This window comes from Candida orthopsilosis (genome assembly GCF_000315875.1).
Source record: "Candida orthopsilosis Co 90-125, chromosome 1 draft sequence".
Classification (NCBI taxonomy): Eukaryota; Fungi; Ascomycota; class Pichiomycetes; order Serinales; family Debaryomycetaceae; genus Lodderomyces; species Lodderomyces orthopsilosis.
In genome coordinates this window covers 2,816,133-2,835,067 of record NC_018292.1, presented here as the reverse complement: position 1 = coordinate 2,835,067, position 18,935 = coordinate 2,816,133, and the positions used below count along the sequence as shown (strand labels likewise).

General features: G+C 36.7%; 7 protein-coding genes across 7 annotated transcripts; 3 read left to right on the top strand and 4 right to left on the bottom strand. All coding sequences in view use genetic code 12, as the record gives it.

Moving 5' to 3' along the window:
* Positions 1-15: 15 nt before the first annotated feature.
* On the bottom strand, positions 16-1,995 carry CORT_0A13030 (Dur4 urea permease; the record flags this gene model as incomplete). Its single annotated transcript, XM_003867076.1, has 1 exon — positions 16-1,995. The coding sequence occupies one exon, from the start codon at positions 1,993-1,995 to the stop codon at positions 16-18; it is 1,980 nt and encodes a 659-aa protein (XP_003867124.1).
* A 596-nt stretch (positions 1,996-2,591) lies between these two features.
* On the bottom strand, positions 2,592-4,208 carry CORT_0A13020 (Fav3 alpha-1,6-mannanase; the record flags this gene model as incomplete). The annotated part of the gene is made up of 1 exon (XM_003867075.1): positions 2,592-4,208. One exon carries the CDS (start codon positions 4,206-4,208, stop codon positions 2,592-2,594), a length of 1,617 nt encoding a protein of 538 aa, XP_003867123.1.
* Positions 4,209-5,073: 865 nt separating this feature from the next.
* On the top strand, positions 5,074-5,766 carry CORT_0A13010 (hypothetical protein; the record flags this gene model as incomplete). Its single annotated transcript, XM_003867074.1, has 1 exon — positions 5,074-5,766. One exon carries the CDS (start codon positions 5,074-5,076, stop codon positions 5,764-5,766), a length of 693 nt encoding a protein of 230 aa, XP_003867122.1.
* A 27-nt stretch (positions 5,767-5,793) lies between these two features.
* Positions 5,794-6,951, bottom strand: CORT_0A13000 (Pga52 protein; the record flags this gene model as incomplete). The annotated part of the gene is made up of 1 exon (XM_003867073.1): positions 5,794-6,951. The coding sequence occupies one exon, from the start codon at positions 6,949-6,951 to the stop codon at positions 5,794-5,796; it is 1,158 nt and encodes a 385-aa protein (XP_003867121.1).
* A 1,280-nt stretch (positions 6,952-8,231) lies between these two features.
* On the top strand, positions 8,232-9,086 carry CORT_0A12990 (hypothetical protein; the record flags this gene model as incomplete). The annotated part of the gene is made up of 1 exon (XM_003867072.1): positions 8,232-9,086. One exon carries the CDS (start codon positions 8,232-8,234, stop codon positions 9,084-9,086), a length of 855 nt encoding a protein of 284 aa, XP_003867120.1.
* A 111-nt stretch (positions 9,087-9,197) lies between these two features.
* On the bottom strand, positions 9,198-11,813 carry CORT_0A12980 (Emc9 protein; the record flags this gene model as incomplete). Its single annotated transcript, XM_003867071.1, has 1 exon — positions 9,198-11,813. One exon carries the CDS (start codon positions 11,811-11,813, stop codon positions 9,198-9,200), a length of 2,616 nt encoding a protein of 871 aa, XP_003867119.1.
* A 4,196-nt stretch (positions 11,814-16,009) lies between these two features.
* Positions 16,010-18,037, top strand: CORT_0A12970 (Ndt80 protein; the record flags this gene model as incomplete). The annotated part of the gene is made up of 1 exon (XM_003867070.1): positions 16,010-18,037. The coding sequence occupies one exon, from the start codon at positions 16,010-16,012 to the stop codon at positions 18,035-18,037; it is 2,028 nt and encodes a 675-aa protein (XP_003867118.1).
* Positions 18,038-18,935: the final 898 nt, after the last annotated feature.

Here is an 18,935-nt window from a genome sequence, read left to right as displayed (position 1 = left end):
ATAAAGTCTATATAACTATTCCCCGTCTTTACGCCTCACAATCAATACCTTCAAAATCTGCCATATACTGTTTCTGGCTTCTACCACAGGCAACACGACAACGTAAAAGAATGAACAAAACAACCAGATTATTATGATTATCACCACACCCAACAAGAAATTGGGACTGAAAATATAAGGAGAAGCACCTAGTGGAACAGGAATGATAATTGCCATTACTAACGCAAGTATAGCAACCAATATACCATATTTTTTGAATTGTTGGTCCAAATGTTTATGATCAATCACTGCTTCCAAGTTCATATCCAACTCATGCGTGGATTCTTCATCATTGGAGGTATCTGTTGACGACTGACTAATTTCTACCAGTGACTGCTTCAAATCAGTAGCTTTCTCAATATCTTGTATTTGCTTCTTCTTGACTAAACTAGTTCTGTTTCTAGTCTCTTCAAAGTCAAAATTTGCCGGCCAGATCAATGACAACACAATAGAAATTATTCCTCCCATGAACAATGCAGTAACATTACCCGTGAAAGATACCCATTGAGTTGATAAATTGGTAACATTGACTTCTCCGGTATAGGCCTTGCATGTTACCAACCAAGCGATAATGCCTAAAAACATGCCACCCACTGCACCTCCAACAGCGCCAATCTTGTTGAGATCTTTCCAAGTAAAACTGAGTGCAATTGGAAACACACCAGCACCCGTGGCACACCCGAGAAAGTTAAACAACCATCCCATACTTATCTTTGCAGCGCCGAAGAAAATTGACGCTAAACATGATGAAAATATAGCCCATCCAAAAACACTGATTTTTGCAGCTCTCACAACCTGTCTTGGTGTAGCATCAGGCTTGATGTACCTCTTGTATATATCATAACTAACTAAAGTGGATGTACCAATAAGCTCACCAGCGAACGAGGAAGTCACTGAGAAAAAGATCATCACTAAAATCATTGCCGAGCCTGATTTGCCCATTAAGTAAGTTGCTGCTGCTACTGGAGCTAACCCTTCACCGACTTCAAATTCCGAAAGGGTTGGGAAATCGGAGTACACAGATAAAGCTCTACCAGCGAGTCCTAAACCAGCACCCATTGCAAACGGAATTACAAACCAACAAACTGAAGCAAAAAAGTAAGCCCTTGATGTAATCTTTGGATCTGTAGCTACTGCTCTGGACAAATAAGCTTGATCGTTGACAACAAGACCAAAACCAGTAACAATACTAATGATCGAAAAAATTGCACCTTGTTTAGACCTAAATGTCAAGTATGAACCGTGGTAATTATCATCAACAGGTGGCAATGATTCAAGCAACTCCCACATCTTTTTTGGAGATCCTATTTTGTCACTGCCAAAGTAAACCTCAAACATAAACACAATGATGAATACCAATATTATACATGTATGAGTGGCATCTGATATAAACGTTGCTCTTAAACCACCAAAACTAACATAGATGGCACATCCGAAAGGTATTAAAAACAATGCTGCATATTGACTTATTCCAGTAACTGCATTAAAAACGGCAGAACCACCCAACAAGATACATGAACTAACAATAGCGTTACAGACAAAACCACACCAGAGGAAACTCAAATGCCCTGCTTTTCCAAACCGAAAATATTCCATTTCAGGAAACGTGGTTACCAAATTTGCATTCTTTTTGATCTTTGATGAGACGACTGAAAAGACACTGACTTGCATTAATCCACCAATAGCGTACCAATAACTACCACTTATTCCAATATCATAACTCTTGACTGCTGACTCCAACAAGGTTAAACTCCAAGTCCAGTTGGAAAGAATACCACTGAGTAGCAATCCAAATCCGACTGATCTACTTCCAGATACAAACTCATCCACTTTTTTGGAATTAAAGGAGCTAAATTTGTTTTGCAAGAAGGTAACATAGTTCATAACAATAGCGAAGAAGGCACCGCCTCCGACAATAAGGCCGTAGCCTACACCTTGTGATAATGATGGTTCCATTGAGGATAGAAGGGCTGTCAAAAGTGGATATTTGGAAAATTCGTTTCTTTAAGTACTTGCGCCCACATTGTGTTGATAAGGATGAGATATGCAGGAACCTGAACTGTATAAAGATTCAACTCTGACACATTGTTTGCCGTTCATGGCGAATATTGACGGCAGTTTGATCTATTTGACTTAATTTGAGTTTGATTAATTGTTATTTTTGAGTTTTGTGTCAACTGTGGCAGTCTCGGGCAATTACTAATTTATCCGATTATATTATCAATCATCAAGACCGAGCCACAATTGCAAGCTAAAAGATAAAGGATTTGTTGAGCCAATAGGCTACCCTATATTTAGAAGTTACCTCTATATTACCCTAATTTAAACGTGCCCACTTTCAGCTTGTGATAGCAAAGCGTTAAACATTTTCACAAAGAATAAAACCATCTTGTTCCAAAATAAGAGCCAAGAAAGGTTTTCATATTATCGCTAACGTCACTTTACCATATTTGCAGCCGCCAAGAAGCAACTAACAAAAAGTCCATCTATTTTGCTATAAATCTAAGAAAGGGGTATAAAACTTCAACGAATAAACGAAATGAAAAGAACGATCAATAATTTGCCAATTGGTACAAGATTTGACCTGCACTGGCATTTGTCAACAAACTTTTTGGAGATGGTCCCGACGAGCTTCCACTGCAATAAAGATCCTCATCGGATTTATATGTAGCTCCAGATGTAGAAAAAACTTTGGCATATTTAGCATAAGTATTCGGTGTTCCACTAGTGGCCAGATCAAAGTAAAGGTTCGCATCATCAGGATCTTGAACAAACTCGTAGATATAATTTCCTTGTCTTGTTACTTCATCTTTAAATTGATCAAATTTTCCAGTGCCAAAGGCATCACCAAAACCAACAAATAGCAAATGAACATATTGGAGACTGTTATTCCAGATCCCTTCAGGAGTGTAAAATGCACCATCTTGATTTGTTGCAGCTTTAGCTAAATCTAACGCTTTTTCCAATGCATCTTGTGTTCCAAGTTTAATTAAGGTGCTGATTGCACAACCAACAGTGTAGGTCAATTTACCTTTGTTGGGTGAGAAAGAGCCAGAATCCAAACCATCAAAAAATAAGTTGTCGGTGTCTTGCAAGTATTTAAACATGAAATTCATACAACTTTGCGCTAACTCAACCAAAGACTCATCACCGTTGACCTCATACAATCTCATTGCACTTAAAGCAACCTCTGTTGTAGAAATCGAGGCAATATAAGATTGGTCTCTTTTCCAAATGATTCCACCAGTATTTTGATAATTCTGCGTTTTTAAATAGTCCATGATACCTTCTGCATATTTCAAATAATTCTGGTTGTTTGTCATTTTGTAAGCATCGAGAAACACCCATAATAATTGCGAGTTATCATCACTATAGATTTCCAGTGGCGAATTGGGAGTCGACGAAAATGCACCAGTGGTTGAGTCGTAATACTCCAAAATCCGGGAAATTGTAGTCTCAACCCCATCACTGTCACCTGAGTCTGCTATGGCTTTGCCCAATACTGCCATATCCCAAATTGAAGGTATTTCATAAGAATCATCTTGACAAATGCTATCCTCTTGATTCCATTTTCCATTCTCCCAAAATCTTTGCCAAAGCTTGTTGACGGTTGTTAAATAGGAGTTGCCTGATTGTGGTGTGGAGGAGACAGCTTCGTCAAGAACAAAGTTTGATGACTGAGCTGATACCAGAGCAGCGGTTGCCGAATATGTCTGCGTGGAGGAGATGTCTGACAAAATTGGTGCTTGAGAAGCCAGTTGGGGTACAGACAACGGCAGTGGTGAAATTGATATAATATCCAGTGCTGTAGTGGGTACTGCAGTTCCAGAAACTTGTGATGTTGTAACTGCTGTGGCTGCAGTGGTGGCTACTAAGGGTGATGTAGTGACAGCAGCTGGTGTAGTGGTTGCCACATCTGATGCAGCCGACGAAGATCCAAAACCGAAAAGTTGAGCAATATCTCCAAATATATTGTAACGACTGGTACTGGCAGTTTGTACTGATTCAATTTGAGCAGTTTGCACAGGTGATGCAGTTGTTTGTGCAATTTGGGTCTGAGCAGTTTGCAAGTTCTGATTTACCCCATAAGTTTGAGTGATTACGACTGTATTTATCACTATTGGCGCTGTTGCACCCAAGGTGACAATGAATGGTAAAAATACAAGCATAAATGGGCAAAGGCGAATGTAAGCGATTGTTAATTAGACGTTTGGACCCTTTTTCTTTTAACAAGCTTTCGTATATGCATTATGAATGAAATATTGATTTGGTTTTATACCTTTGCAAGTGATTCCTAATCGTTTCGAATAAGGGGGTGGTGGAATGTAAACAAATGGATTTGTTTCAGGTTTCCATGGCAACCACTTATCTCAATATATATTTCTCAAAAAAATTCCAGAATCGCTAATCATCAACTCCTGTCGAACAATAAAGTTTCATAGTTTAACCAAAATAAGTAAATTTGCAGCTGTTAAAACGTAAACACAAAATCAAATGCAAACAATAAGAAAAGAAAAAAGAAATTGAAATTTAGTTAGACGAAAATTGTCCTTCAAGCAATTTTATAACCCTAAAATATGGGAACCACACTTTTGTAATTGGTGGAAACTTGGAGCCCACATGGGACGTTTCCTTCGGCCTAAAAATAGAAACTGGCTAAAACCTACAAGAAAAAGAATGAAATGATCGGCATTATAGTAGTTACATTGAGCACATGGCTCATAAAAAGTGTCGGAACTTAAGCTAACATCCGAAGGGAGGGGGGACATTTAAATGTATAGTAAAAACAAGTGAACTCTTCTCCTCATGTATTATTGTATCCCGGTTGCAACAGGAGCTACTTCATTTGATGCATTACCTGAATAGGCAATCTAAATCATTACGCAAAGCAACAACGGAAAAAATAGACAATAACTTTTCTAATACAATGAAAATAATTGACAAGGGGGCAGACCCCACCAGATTCAATCGAGTTTACGCCGGTCCAATTTACCCCACATAAGTACCCACATCAATTTCTCCCAAAAAGGTTAGATGTCACCATTATCGAGCAAGCAGAGAATACTAATTAACCCACTTTTAACTAATCCAACAAAGTGGCTCGATAATGTGCCAAAGAAACATCACAACAAGTTCATACAGGATGGGTTTTACAATCGCAATGAGCTAAATTACAATCCCTACATGAAGTCTTTAGTCAAGGTTGATGCAAATTCAAGCACCACCGTTCTACCTGTAGGAAATGCCATTAGATTAACAGCTGATGTGGCCGACGGTACTATTTCGAATAAGAAGTCACAAGTGACACTACATCCCAGGTTGAATTTCAACCGTGACAGGAGCGAGCCTAGCCGTTTGATAAGCAACAACCGAGCATACATACAATCTATTCAAGACAACATGAAAATTGCACAGTCGTATAGGCCGATGCAAATGGACAAACTGCAATTACCGCTGAAGTTTAAAGTCGATTTTGTTGAGAATATGAGCGATGAGATTGAAACTTTGTACAAGGATAAGATTAAGTCGTTGTTGGGCAATGTTAGAATAGATGAACTGGGAGATGGAGTACACCTCATAGAAATGGAGGGAGTTAGTCGATGGGAAGATGGTGTACTAAAAATCAACAAGTCTCTAATTGGACTAGATGATGACACATTTGTTACATTCAAGAACCATCCACAGCTTTCACAACTCATTATCGCCTACTGCGATTACAAAAGCTAGTCTCTATACCTATAATTTATTAAACGTTTAAATCAAATATACTAATACTGCCGCAAGCAAATTGAGCAAAGTAGAAGGTTTGTAAGCAAAACCTTCGCCCTTCTTACTACTTGAACTGCCTGAGGCGGTGGTTAATGCCAATGACACAGAGCTCAAAGTAGTAGTAGCTGCAGAACTGTCTTTGTTTACCCATTGATTCACATCTGAACCAGCAACAGTTTCATCAAAAGAAGTTGAGTTGCTTACCCAAACAGTGACATCACCATTGGAATCAAACACAACACCACCAACCATTGTTCCGGTCAAGTCACGTTCGATGTATGAGTCAATTGCCATACCAGTTTCAATATCATCAGTACCTTGATAATCATGCACAGTTGAATATAAATGAAGATATTCAGTGGAGTTCATCACTTCGAAAATATCAAACTCACCACATCCACTTCTCCAACATGAACAATTGACGTTTTGTGAGTATTGGGCAGTTCTTGGAATTTGAGCATTCAATAACCAAATTGCTGGCATATTGTAGTTGGAAATCTTAGTTGATGTTTTTGTTTCATTAGGCATTTTGAACTCAAATAAGAACATCTTGGTAGTTCCGTAAAAACCATGGTATGCTGGAATATCTGATCTATAAACACCACAATCGTTGTTCAACCCAGAGGACTCACAACTTATGTTGGAGAATATAACATACTCATCATTGGAGTTGATCAAAGTGTTTTCTGCCAAAACGGTTGAGGAGTCAGCAGCACCAGTACCGTTATCACTAGCATAAGTCAATCCATAACCCAAACATGACGAATTCTTACCAGCGCGAGTCAAAAATGTGACATTTTCCGAAGTACCACTGGATGCTTCATAGTAACTAAGTCTAGTCCAATCCCCCGAAGAGTCATCACCAAGTGTGAAACTATCTGAAACGTACGATCCAAACCTGTTCAAAATCAATGGACCTCTGAAATGAACAGATACTTCTTCATTCAATGGAGTATTTGCACCCGAAAATGTAACTTGAGTTGAATCTACTTCACATGAACACGAATCCTTGTAAATGTCACTGAGTTTACTAACTCGTGAATAGGCTCCTGAATATCCGAAATTATCAAATTGAAGCACCTCCACTGCCTCTTTGGCGATAGCAGCCACAGTAAAGTAAAGTAGGAATAATATTTGAAACATGTTTTCTGAAGCGATAGTGAAGAAGATGAAGAAAATTACAACCCCCTTTTTAATTTTTAAAATCAGCAGCTCAATCCTAATTTAAAGAGTTTTGGGCCTCTTAAATTTTAAATGATAAAAATAACCGTTAACAATGTGAAAATGGAAATACCTTCATCGGCTTACTATTTTTTGTCTTTGTAATCAACACAAAATCGATTCGGAGCGAAGAGCACATGGGAGTCAAAGCCTTTGACATATGACAACTTGAAGCCTTGTAACTACTACAAAAGTGTGTGATGCTACAACCTTGTGACTACATGGTCCGATATCCAACCTCTTTTACCTAACCACCCCTGTCCGTTTCATATCTGGTGATATCTATTTTTAGATCCGACTTTTCCCATTCTTCGCTTCGAACTAATTACATTGCCTGAATGAGAACAAAATCAAAACATGTACACGTGACTCAGTACAAAAAAATTTATCTCAAAGCCTCAACTTCTATCGAAAAAATTAACGCCGGCTCTTTTTCCTAAGCCTTGTAAGTTAAAAGTCAAGCTGATTGTGGGTGAGGGGTCGAATGGTGACGCATGTAGACAGGGCTGTATAGGAATCTGCTACTAAGTCTTTGAATCCGCCCATGTAGATCGAGGTGAACAACCAAAGATTTCAAAACAGAATTTGACTGCAAATTGAATTTGTCCATGTGGGAACCACAAATTCATGTCAAATTCTGTTGACAAGGGAGGAAGTCATCTGCTGATAAGCAACAATTCTTATACGATCTCCCTCTTAGTTACACAGAAATAATTATCGCAAACCTTGTTTCTCCAATAGGATCGGCCCTGATGCTTAAATATACCTATTTATTTCTGAAATCGCAATGCCACTGAAACCCTTAGTCCAAGAGTCCACGCATGAATCAATAATCATTTATAGAAAAGAACATTTGATAAGTTACATGCTCAACTATGGGTTCTATTTTGCCTAATTCTATTCCATACTTAAGGTATTTTTTCCACACCTTCGAATACCCAATCATTAGCTCATAGAATCCAACCTATAGCAAATTGCAAGTTTCAGTGCCCTTTCGTGGTTAGATTACCTCCTGCTACACTAGCGTCATGTTCTATAATATTTTCGTATGTGTGTTGAGGATACGGACAAAAGCCCAACGCAAAAGGAAAAGAAAAATATTTTGAAGAATTGCGGCAAGGAAGGACCCCATCACCAAATCCCACAAAAGTTCTATACTCATACTAGCCTTGTTATCCTTGGCTCACTCACACCCCCATTCAATGCATCGAATATGTCAATTGACCAAGAAAACATCCGCCTCCTCCATTGCATTTGATCTCATCATTGCATCTATCAGGCAACAAGTACGAAACACCAGTACTCATTCACCAAATCATCACCATCACCTGAAGATCTCCGATGCGTTTCGACTAACGATGTCACGATTAGCATCACCAGCAATGGTATTAACATCCGCGATACCCATGAACAAGAGCAACACCAGCACCAGCAACACCGTTGCATCTTCATCACATGACATAGATCCCAAACAAGACCTTCACGGAATGACTCTAAGTTCCGTATGTTCACTTTCTGTCTACCCAAAACCATACCTCGAGTTCAATTTACATTTGCCTTCATATACATCTACAGCACTACATAAACATCAATACCTTGCAATACATCTTATGCCACCAACGCATCATAGTGCAAAAATATGTCGTGTTTTCGCCAAGGGTGTCAAATTGAATAAACGGGGGACTAAATGGACTAGTAATCCAAAGACGAGCGCATCACCAAAGGAGAAAGGTGACAATAATGAACAAGGTACTGGAATGGAAGACGATGATGGTGAGATATTCCATGAAATGACAACTCCATTCACCAACTTGGCTGAAGGTAGAGATTACACATTTATCAAAAGACACCAAGAAGGTATAGCCATCCCCGTCTTGGCTCATGCTGAACTGATTTTTATATGTAAAACTACACATAATTTCACAATTGATGATCATGAAATTTGGGTTGTTCAAGTAGTTGATATCTTGACTGATTCCAAATTGAACAAAAGTGGTGGGTTATTATATTTCAATAAGGGGTTTCATAAAATTGGTGAATCATTATCTGAAGAGTAACATCCATATTCTACACCTCAACTTCTGTAAATAGAAAAGAAACTTACAACTTGCTCTTTAAAAATGGAGCTAGGTTTCATTAACTATACAACTCTATTCCTTCCACACCCCCTATTCATCCATTATTTCAGCACATTCTTGTTTCAATAATTCAGTTTCATGCAATATCCGAGGTATTATAGTATCAAATTTCTCATTTGTCTTTTTAATCCGTTTAGCAAACTTATTCAAAATTTCCCCCTTTTTTAAATTCTTCAATTCCAATTGTATCGATTTCAATTCTTCTTGTTTAGCATCATGACGAGATAATAGTTTTTGATATTTGGCGGATAAATTAGTTTGCTCTTGTTGTAGTTTGATCAAATTTGATTTATAATCCTTAAGACGAGATTCATATTGTGTGTACTCTAATTCCAATTGTTTGATTTCTTCAAGTTGAAAATCCTGCTTTTGTTTTGATTGGTGTTGTAATGATTCTTCTTCTTGAGCTAATGAATCAATTTCTAATCGAATACAATCAATTTCATTCTCCAATTGTAATACCGAATGCTTCAATCCCTGGATTTTACCATAAACACGATTTTCATTCACTGGTTTAGCATTGTTGTATTTGGATATTTTGTTTTTAACAACATCAATGGAATTTTTCAAATCGGAAACTTTTTTATTTTCATCCTTTTTGAATTTCTTCAACTTAAGTTTGAGATTGTTCAAATTTGTCATTGTTGAAGTTAATGAAGTTTGTAAAGTAACGAGCGATGATGTTTCTCCACTAGATTTATTGATAATTTGATCATTGCCATTAGTGGTATTGATTAAAAAATGATTAAGCAATACATCACCATCCAAAATCTCCACCTCATATTGAAATAAAGGAGTCAATCCATAAATCGTGATATAACGTGTACCCGACTCTTCACCCAATTTGAAATAAGACCAGTTGACGTTATTCAACTTAACCTTTAAACTTTTAACGACTTCATTGAACAATAATTTCAAAACTACTTTACTTGAATCAATGGCAACAACAGCAATCGGCAATTCCTTCCTTTCAACGTCGGCAGTATCACTAACACCTGTATCAGCATTTTTTCGTGTTGGTTCTCCGTTAAACAAGTTTGGATTCTTTAAAATTGCCTTGCATGCAGCTACAATCGACCAAAATGGCTGGATGATGATTGTATTTTCCACAACTGTAACATTTGGTGAAATTGTGGTTGTGGTTAAGGATTTTGACACTGGAGTCATTTTGGATGAAGTGGTGATCGATGTTGGCGTGGATGAAGCATGTGTCGAAGACGGTGCAACTGAAGAAGAAGTTGCTGCGGATGTGGCTATGGATGTGGGTGTGGTTACAGCAGCACTTGGTGATGTTCCCAATGAGTACGGAGTCAAACTTGCTACTCCTGAGGAGCCCAATTTTGGTTTCGACAAAGATGCTGCTCTCATTCTATTCTTTAAATTGATCAATTTACTATTGAATGGAGAAACAACAAAATTTTCAAAGTTTTTATAAGCAATGGTATTCCAATTATTCTTTGTTGACGTTTGACTCAAGTCAACTTTGATATCCATCAATCTATTCTCATCAACATTCACCGATATCTCTTCATTGATACTGGGTACTGAGTTTTGTACAATTGTTGATTTCCGGGTAAATAATGCACGATTAATAATATGAATCGATAAGAACAAATATAATTGAATCTTGTACTCACTGAAATTCAAATTGTTTATATATGATATATTAATTGGTATGATCCTGGATGCAAGATTGTTAAATGATTTTAAAGATGCTATTGGGGTTGAAGTTGTAGTTGTTGTCATGGTGGTATTTGTTGTAGTTGTTGATGGATAGATAGATACTGATGCAAATTGAAACCAATTCAACAAATAATTAATATAATTGATGATTATAAAGCAAAATATAGCATTCATTAGACTACTGTTGAAAAAACTTCGTCTTCTATCATCATATTGGATCTTGCTAGTAATTTTCTTATTTGATATGGAGTTGATATAATATATCGATGAAGCTCCAATCAACTCACTCGATACTATTGATTTCGACAACATAATCAAATAATTGAAATAACTCTTTTTCTTGATAAATCTCACTAAAGTCAAATAAACAATGGAATCAATTAAGATAACTTTTATTGCTGAAGAAGATATATTTTTTATTCCTTTAAAAACTGGTTTCTGAGAATTTGGAAGCATAAAATTGATTAGGAACTTGCCTCCCATGAAATTTGAGCCCAAAACTAGATACAAGATGCAAATAAGCAATGAAATGGATTGAGGTAACGACAATGTAACAAAAACAAGTGATAAAATATCACGTAAACTCGAGGAATTGGGAAAAATGGACGATGGTTGTGGATGATGGTGGTGGTGATGATGATAATGATGGTGGTGTTCAACTGGTGGTGTTTCCAAAGACACCCTGTTATTCACATTTGCAACTGGGCCTCTCCTATCACCAGCAGACTCAACGTGCCCACTACTGTTGTTAGTGGCCCCATTTTTGCCATTCAAGTGGTAATGATGATGAAATGATGTTGGTTGCGACAGTGCGAGCATACGTGATGATGATGTTTTGGAAGACACCGATGAATTGCCAGTTGAAGCTGAGGTCGATTGTGACTGTGACTGTGACTGTGACTGTGAAGTGACTGACGACAGCGACCTTGATTTTCTATTCACAGTGGTCAGTGTTTGATGCATTTAATCATAAATATATACAAAAGTTGGAGTTTTGTAATGAGAGCGAACAAGAAAATGGATAAAGTGGATAAAATGGATAAAATGGTGTTATGTATGGATTGTTTGTATGATGGTATTTTGAACACGTAATCCACTGTAGTAAAGTATCCTTAACAGTAGTTCATATACGTATGTATGATGAGGGTGGGATGTTGCTAAAGTTTGCAATATTTTTGACTTGTGTATATACACTTTTAATTTGGTTGTAAATTTTTTTGTTTTTTTGTTTTCGTTTCCCTCTTTTACTTTCTTACTCTTACTCATTTCTAATACAACAAAGAAGAGAGACAGAGAAGACGGAATTCGGTTGAAAATGATGAGTTAAAAATGTAAAATTGACGATTCAATAACGGGATAGAGAGATTCTCAAAAAAAACCAGCACATACTAGAATCTCTTTTACCTAGTTGCTCTTGGGGGAATGGGGGGTTGTGTGTGTGCCATCGGGAATGAGAACCATTAATTGGAGAAATGGCGCTTACATCCATACATCAGTATTACTAAAACTCCACTATTATCTCTTTAGAGCTTATTTGAATTTTTTTTTTTATTTCCGTTGTGTGTTGTTTGTTGCGCTCTTTCTTTCTTTCTTTTCCCTTCTGAAATGACACAGCAAGAACAATGCGGGAGAACAAATGAAGAAAATTTGTCACTTGACATTTGAAAAAATATCAGTGACGCGTCTATGTGTGTCGCGTCACTGGTAGCAAATCTCAAACCCCCTTTTGAATGACAAAGTCATGAGGAAAGTTTTGTCAATGAATGTGAATTTGGTATAATGTTTACGATTTGAGGGGTTGAGTTGATCCGCTCTCCAAGATGCTCAAGGGCTTCAACAGAATTGAACAAACACGCATTGAGATCTATCACCTGATTGCATTATTAGCTCTATAGTTTTCAACAATAGAGGTGTCTCTCAATTGTTTAACGATGCATTAGATTTACTTGTCTCTGGATTATGGAAATCTGGCCAACAAAGGGTTCACGGTACACAAAAGAAGCGTAGAACATCACTACCCAGAACGTAATTTAAAGTGAATAACTTTATTTAGAGTTTTTGCTAAAACGAAAGATGTTGTAGATATTTAGGCTTGTGTTGCGAGGACCGTGATCTAACACTTTCTTTCAACGAGTAAAGAGGCAAAATCTTCAAAAATGGGGTACAAGCTTTAAACTGGATGAATCAAAATGGTGGTGCCAAACCCTAAGGCTTAGAAGATCCAGCCGATTACAGTTTGATTGAATACAGTATAGTTTTTGTACTCTATTTTCTTCTTGGTTACTCAAATTCTTTAACAAAAAGAACAAAAGCAAAACCGTTGAAAGGATATATCTATGAACATGTATGTCTTGTTCCGATTTTATGACAATAATTGTCGCTTTTGTGTTGATTTACTCTATTTTTACCCGACTCTGCGTTGGTAAAAAACCTTATATAATTTTGTAACCTCGGTTGAAGCCGATACATAAAAAGTGGAGAACAAATTTCTATTCACCTTTACCCTCCTGTGGGGTATATTCTAAGGGCTGGTTGGGCGTAGCATTGCCATGATATATTAAGTTTATCACAGAAAGAATAGAGTAAACCAATCGTAATCTCTAGTTGACATAATAAGTAAATTTGATGTATTACGGCAAACTATAACCACATATATGCTTTTTGTACAAATTTTTTAAAGAAATGCCGTTGATGTTATTATAATGCGGAATTTTATTGTGGTCGTGCTTTGTGATCACTTGAAGAAAGTTTCCCAATGATTGGTACGGAAATGTCCATTTTTCTCATATGTTTTCAGCTGACACTTTGTATAGCTTTACAACGAGGAGTAGCCTCTGTATACTCCTGCTTGGAGCAATACTAACTCTCTGCTGCTCAGCTGCTTTTACAATTTCAATGAGACACTTTTGTAAATTTAAATTTAATTGTGACATAAATGCAAAAAAAAGCGACACACAAGATCAAAACCATGACACTAAACTTTTTTTTTTTCAATTTTTTGAGCTTTGCATATGACTACTTAGTTTAAGAATTTTCTTTGTAATTATAGGGTAATTAAAGATAAGAAATGATGAATGACATAAACATTTTGTCTAGACATCCCGTAGTGTGAATGAAGATTTTCTCCACTATTTTTTTAGTTCAATTTTGGGGCCTTTTGATTGGTTGATGTGTGTATTATCGACAAAAAAAAGGACAACAGCAGACGGTTGGGGAGACAGGGTAAAAGAAAGAACAATAGGAATTTCATTTAGTACGCGAAAAATAAAAAAAGAAAAATATAAAAGGGCGTTTTATTTTAATGCTTTGTTTTTGTCTTATGTAATTTTTTTTAGTTACAAAGAATAGCAATCATTGAAAACAATAAGAAAAAGAAATTTTAGTAGCTCAAGTACACTACCTCTTCCCCTTTGGACTGGTTCTGGATGTGTATTCTTGACAGCTACACATTCTGATATTCTTAGAGGGGCTCTTCAATCAACTTAACTTTAGGATACCACTCCTCGATACAGTGTCAAGAACTCACATAACGAGATAGATGGTAGAAGAAAGCAGAGTAGTGTCCAGTAGTTACAAAGAAAAATGTGCACAAAGAACAAATAAACAAGGTTTATGCGAAGAGGTTTAAATCATTGCACATGCAAAGGATGGATAAAAATTTTGCTCATAGGGGGTTTGCCCTGTGTACATATACGACATGATATCCCTTAGCAATTGAACAAAGTGATAGCATCTTCCTGGGTCAGCTTTAGTACTGAATATGATGGAACTGTAGTTAAACTGCATTCAAAGTCAGATGTAAGAAAAATGACAACGGACAATTTTGTTCACAGAAATGAAATGGACAATGCAAATACTATTACGACACAAAAACAAGGACAAAAAAGAAATTAGTTTTCGACTACAAAATCAATTTTGTCATTCATTTTTATATTTTTTGTTGCCCTCTTATTGAACAACAGAGAGAAAGAGAGACTCAGACACAGAAAGTTTCAAATAGCAGTCAGACACAGACCCAATACACAAACTAATAATATATGTTTACACATAATTTGTATTGTTTTGTTCAACACTCAACTGTCAACAACCGACCGTAAAACTATATTAACAACTAACTACACAACAGTTCTCCATGCGACTAACTGGTTAAAACTTCTAATAATAGGTATCTGGTACAATTCTTCTGACCAAAGGTTTTGCTATAGACTATAGGTAACTCATCTCAACATTCAGTTTCTTTTTTTTTGTTTAGTTGTTTATAGAGTTAACTGTGTGTCGTAAAAAGATGATATAAAAGAAATTGATTTTGTCCTTTAAATTTCATTTTTGTCTTCCTTTTTTTTTTTCTCTTTCTCTCTTTTTCCCTTTGATTGTTTGCCATCCAATACCGTCCCCCTCCTTCTACCAATAGTTTATATTTGTCGCTTCACACTTCCCCTTCTACGATTAGTATAACTAGCTGAAGAAAGTCAAGAAACTTTAACCTTGACCCAAAAGCAATAGACTGAGAGACTTTTGTGCAAACTGAGACACATATTGAAAAACGGCACAGACACAAACAGGCATACTGCATATAAGCAATTACGCACTAAGACATTGAATAGCATTACAAAATTAATTTTGTGAAGAAAGAAATTCAACGACACCAGAAAAAACTTTTACTCTTCAACTTCTTCTTCTTCTTCCACTTTGCGAATCATCGAAGAAGAAACAAAACCACAACAAAATCACAACAACAAATCACAACAAATAGAAGAAGAATCGAGACATCACATACTACCCCACTACTACCACAGCAACTCAATCAAAGCTTTTCCTCCCGTTTGTTAAGTGATTTCCATTCTTTTTTTTCAAAGTCAAAGTTTTCCAATTTTACTTTTGTTTATACTTTTTTTGTTCACAAAATTTTTTTTACTTCTTCTTCGTTGAAGTATCACAATCTAAAGGACATACATTCACATATACAAACAACAACAACACATCTTTTGTTAGATTGTATTCACCAGTAGAGTTTAATTTGATCTAACTACTACAGTATATTCAAGCTTACCCCCACCAGACGTTGCTACTTTAAAGACGCTCCTCCTTTTCAGCCTTTAAAGTTTGTCTTATTCCATTCCAATATTTTCCTTCCTTCGAGCTGATTTCGGAAGAAGAAGATGAATTTGTCTCATGAAGATCCAAGTATTTCTCAAGTCGACACAAACAATACTCCAGGTTCTTTATCAAGTATGAATCAACATTTGAAATCTTCAGGTACTCCTGCCACCAGTCATTCTACTGGCCCAACTGGTTCTAATGATGATGGTAGTGGATTGCACTCTCACTATCAACAATCTAACCCAATTGGTAGTGGTGCTTCTTCTGTCCATCAGCAGCAACAACAACATTCAGGTGCTACTGGTGGTGGTGCTCCATCTGCTTATGGATATGATGCTTCTGGTCACTTGAATGGTGCTACTCACTTGCAACCACTTCAACAACAACCAATGCAACATTTGCCTATGCACTCACTTCCTCAACAAACCCACCATTACCCAATTCATTCATTGGGTCAACAAGGACATTCTCAACTGCACACTCCTCAAATTTCTTATCAACAACAACAAGCTGCCGCCGCTGCCGCTGCAGCTCAAGGACAAGCACATTATGGAGGACAAAATCAACTTCATCAACAAATGCATCACCAATTGATGACTCCAAATCCTTATCAACAACACTACCAACAACAACAATTGCCTCACTTGCATCCAGCAGGTGGTGCTGCCGGTGCCACTGGTGCACATGATACCCATGATCACCTCAACCTCCAATTCAATCCAATGGCGTATCAACAACAATCTCAACAGCAGCAATTGCATCATTTGGGTCACCAAATTCCAAATGTTTCCCAACAACAAGCTCAAACCCAACAACCAACCCCATTACCACCTCAATTGCACCATCTAGCACATAACCCGCTTTCTCAATCAGTGCCAATTTCACATCATCAAACACCTCAACCAACACCTCAACCACAAGGTGCAAATGGTAGACAACCACGTCAAACCAAGAAGCAGAAGCAACAACAACAACAACAACAAGCAGCCGCCGCTGCTGCTCACTTACATCTGCAAACTGGTAGTATTGATCCAAATGCTCATGAGCAAGGAGCTCTTGATGCTCATACTTTGGCTCAACAACATCATATGGAGATGTTGGCACGTGCTAGTCAAAATGAAATGATGGAATCAGCTACTAGAAAAGTTGCTCCTAGATCAAGTGATTTGTTTAGAGTTGGACCTCCATTTGGTATGATGAAACAACATGCAGCCGTTTATTGCAAAGCTAATGATATGCAAGTTTTCCCCATGTTGCATGCCAGAATTGATCGTGGATTTGAAATGGGTGAAACTGGTACCTGGATTGGTTACAAACGTAATTATTTTACTTTGGTTGCTTCATTCAATTTACAAGATTTTGATTTCGGTAGATTTATTCAAAATCAATTCTACACTTATGATAAATCCAAATTAAATGGAAATGGATTACATCACCATCCACATCATCCACGTTCTGCCCAACCTCATCATCACCCACATCATCCTCACCATGCTCATCATGCTGGTGAAACTAGATTGGATATCAGCTACTTTGCCATTCGTTTAGTTGCCAAATGTTCCGATGATGATGTTGCTATTTCATTGATCCAACACACTGCTAAGAGAGATAAAGGTCCACAATTCCCACCACCAATTTATCCAGCGTTACCTGGTGACTTACCTGATCATGAAACTGTTAAAGCCAGCTGTAATAAACGTAACAACAACAAGATTGAAAACATGAATAAGATTTTCTTTTTCGACAGAGCACAATATTATGGTGATTATGCATTGGATAGTTCTAAAGATCATTCAATTTTACGTAATTACCCAAGTGATTCAATTTCCAAAGTTGCTAGATTTGAGCGTATTCAATTTACAAGTTCAATTAGAGTCAAATCTACTAGTACTGCTGCTCGTTATTTCACTTTATCTTGTGAATTATTGGGAATCGTTGAAGATGAAGATTCACAAATTCAACCAATCTTGTTGGGATCAATTGAATCACCACCATTGGTGATTAGAGGTAGATCGCCTTCAAGTTATCATAAGGATAGAACTTCAGGATACAGACCGCCAAGTAGTGCTTCACCAGCAGGTCCATAAAGGAGGACGCAGTTGATAGAAGAAAATGAACCTGCTATGAATAACTACACCCAATTCTGATCTTACCAATTTAATGAACCTTGTTAATTATTAAATCCTATTTTTGTTGTTATCGTTTTTTTTATATACACTTGATCTTTTTGTTTGCTTTTGTTAATTTTTGTATCGTTTTTGTTTTTTGTTATTTGTTTGTTTTGTTATTTGTACTGCTAATATAAACTAATTTGAATCAAACTAGAAAGTTGTTGATGTTATTGTGAATAATTGGTTTGTTAAAGAATGATCATCATGTGTGGAAAAGCTAGAATAGTAGGTTACATTAAGTGTTGTTTGGGCCAGTTGTTGTCAAAAGGTGAAAAAGGTATAGCTACTGCTGACAAGCTCTTTATTGATGAATGCTTTTTGTTTTGAGTATATTGATGGTTCATTTTATTTTTTTTTAACTGTTAACTTGTATAAATCTAAAAAGAAAACACGAAATGTATTATATAATAACCTCATCGTTTGTTAAACGGCAATTGCGTATGAGTAATATCGAAACTTTTTAAGTCTGATGGTTGAAAATTGGTGCAAAAGTGCTCTAGTGGGTTGCAAATTTGGCCTTGTAATACAAAAACCAAACACTCCCCACCCCACTCTCCACTTGAGCTACCATCCTAAGTGAAATAGACCAAGAAAGAAAAAAATTGTTCTCACACGCATCGGAAAAATTACAAATCTCACATTAACAACAATGAAATCATTCAAAACCAACAATCAGTTCCAGATTAATAATCAATACAAAATAAAAACTAAAGGAATACAAGTCAAGAAGGATTTATATTTGGAGAGGGTCTCTAAAGATATTTTTTAGTATATAATGTAGCTTATAGGACATCTTTTCTTCTCGACATTCTCT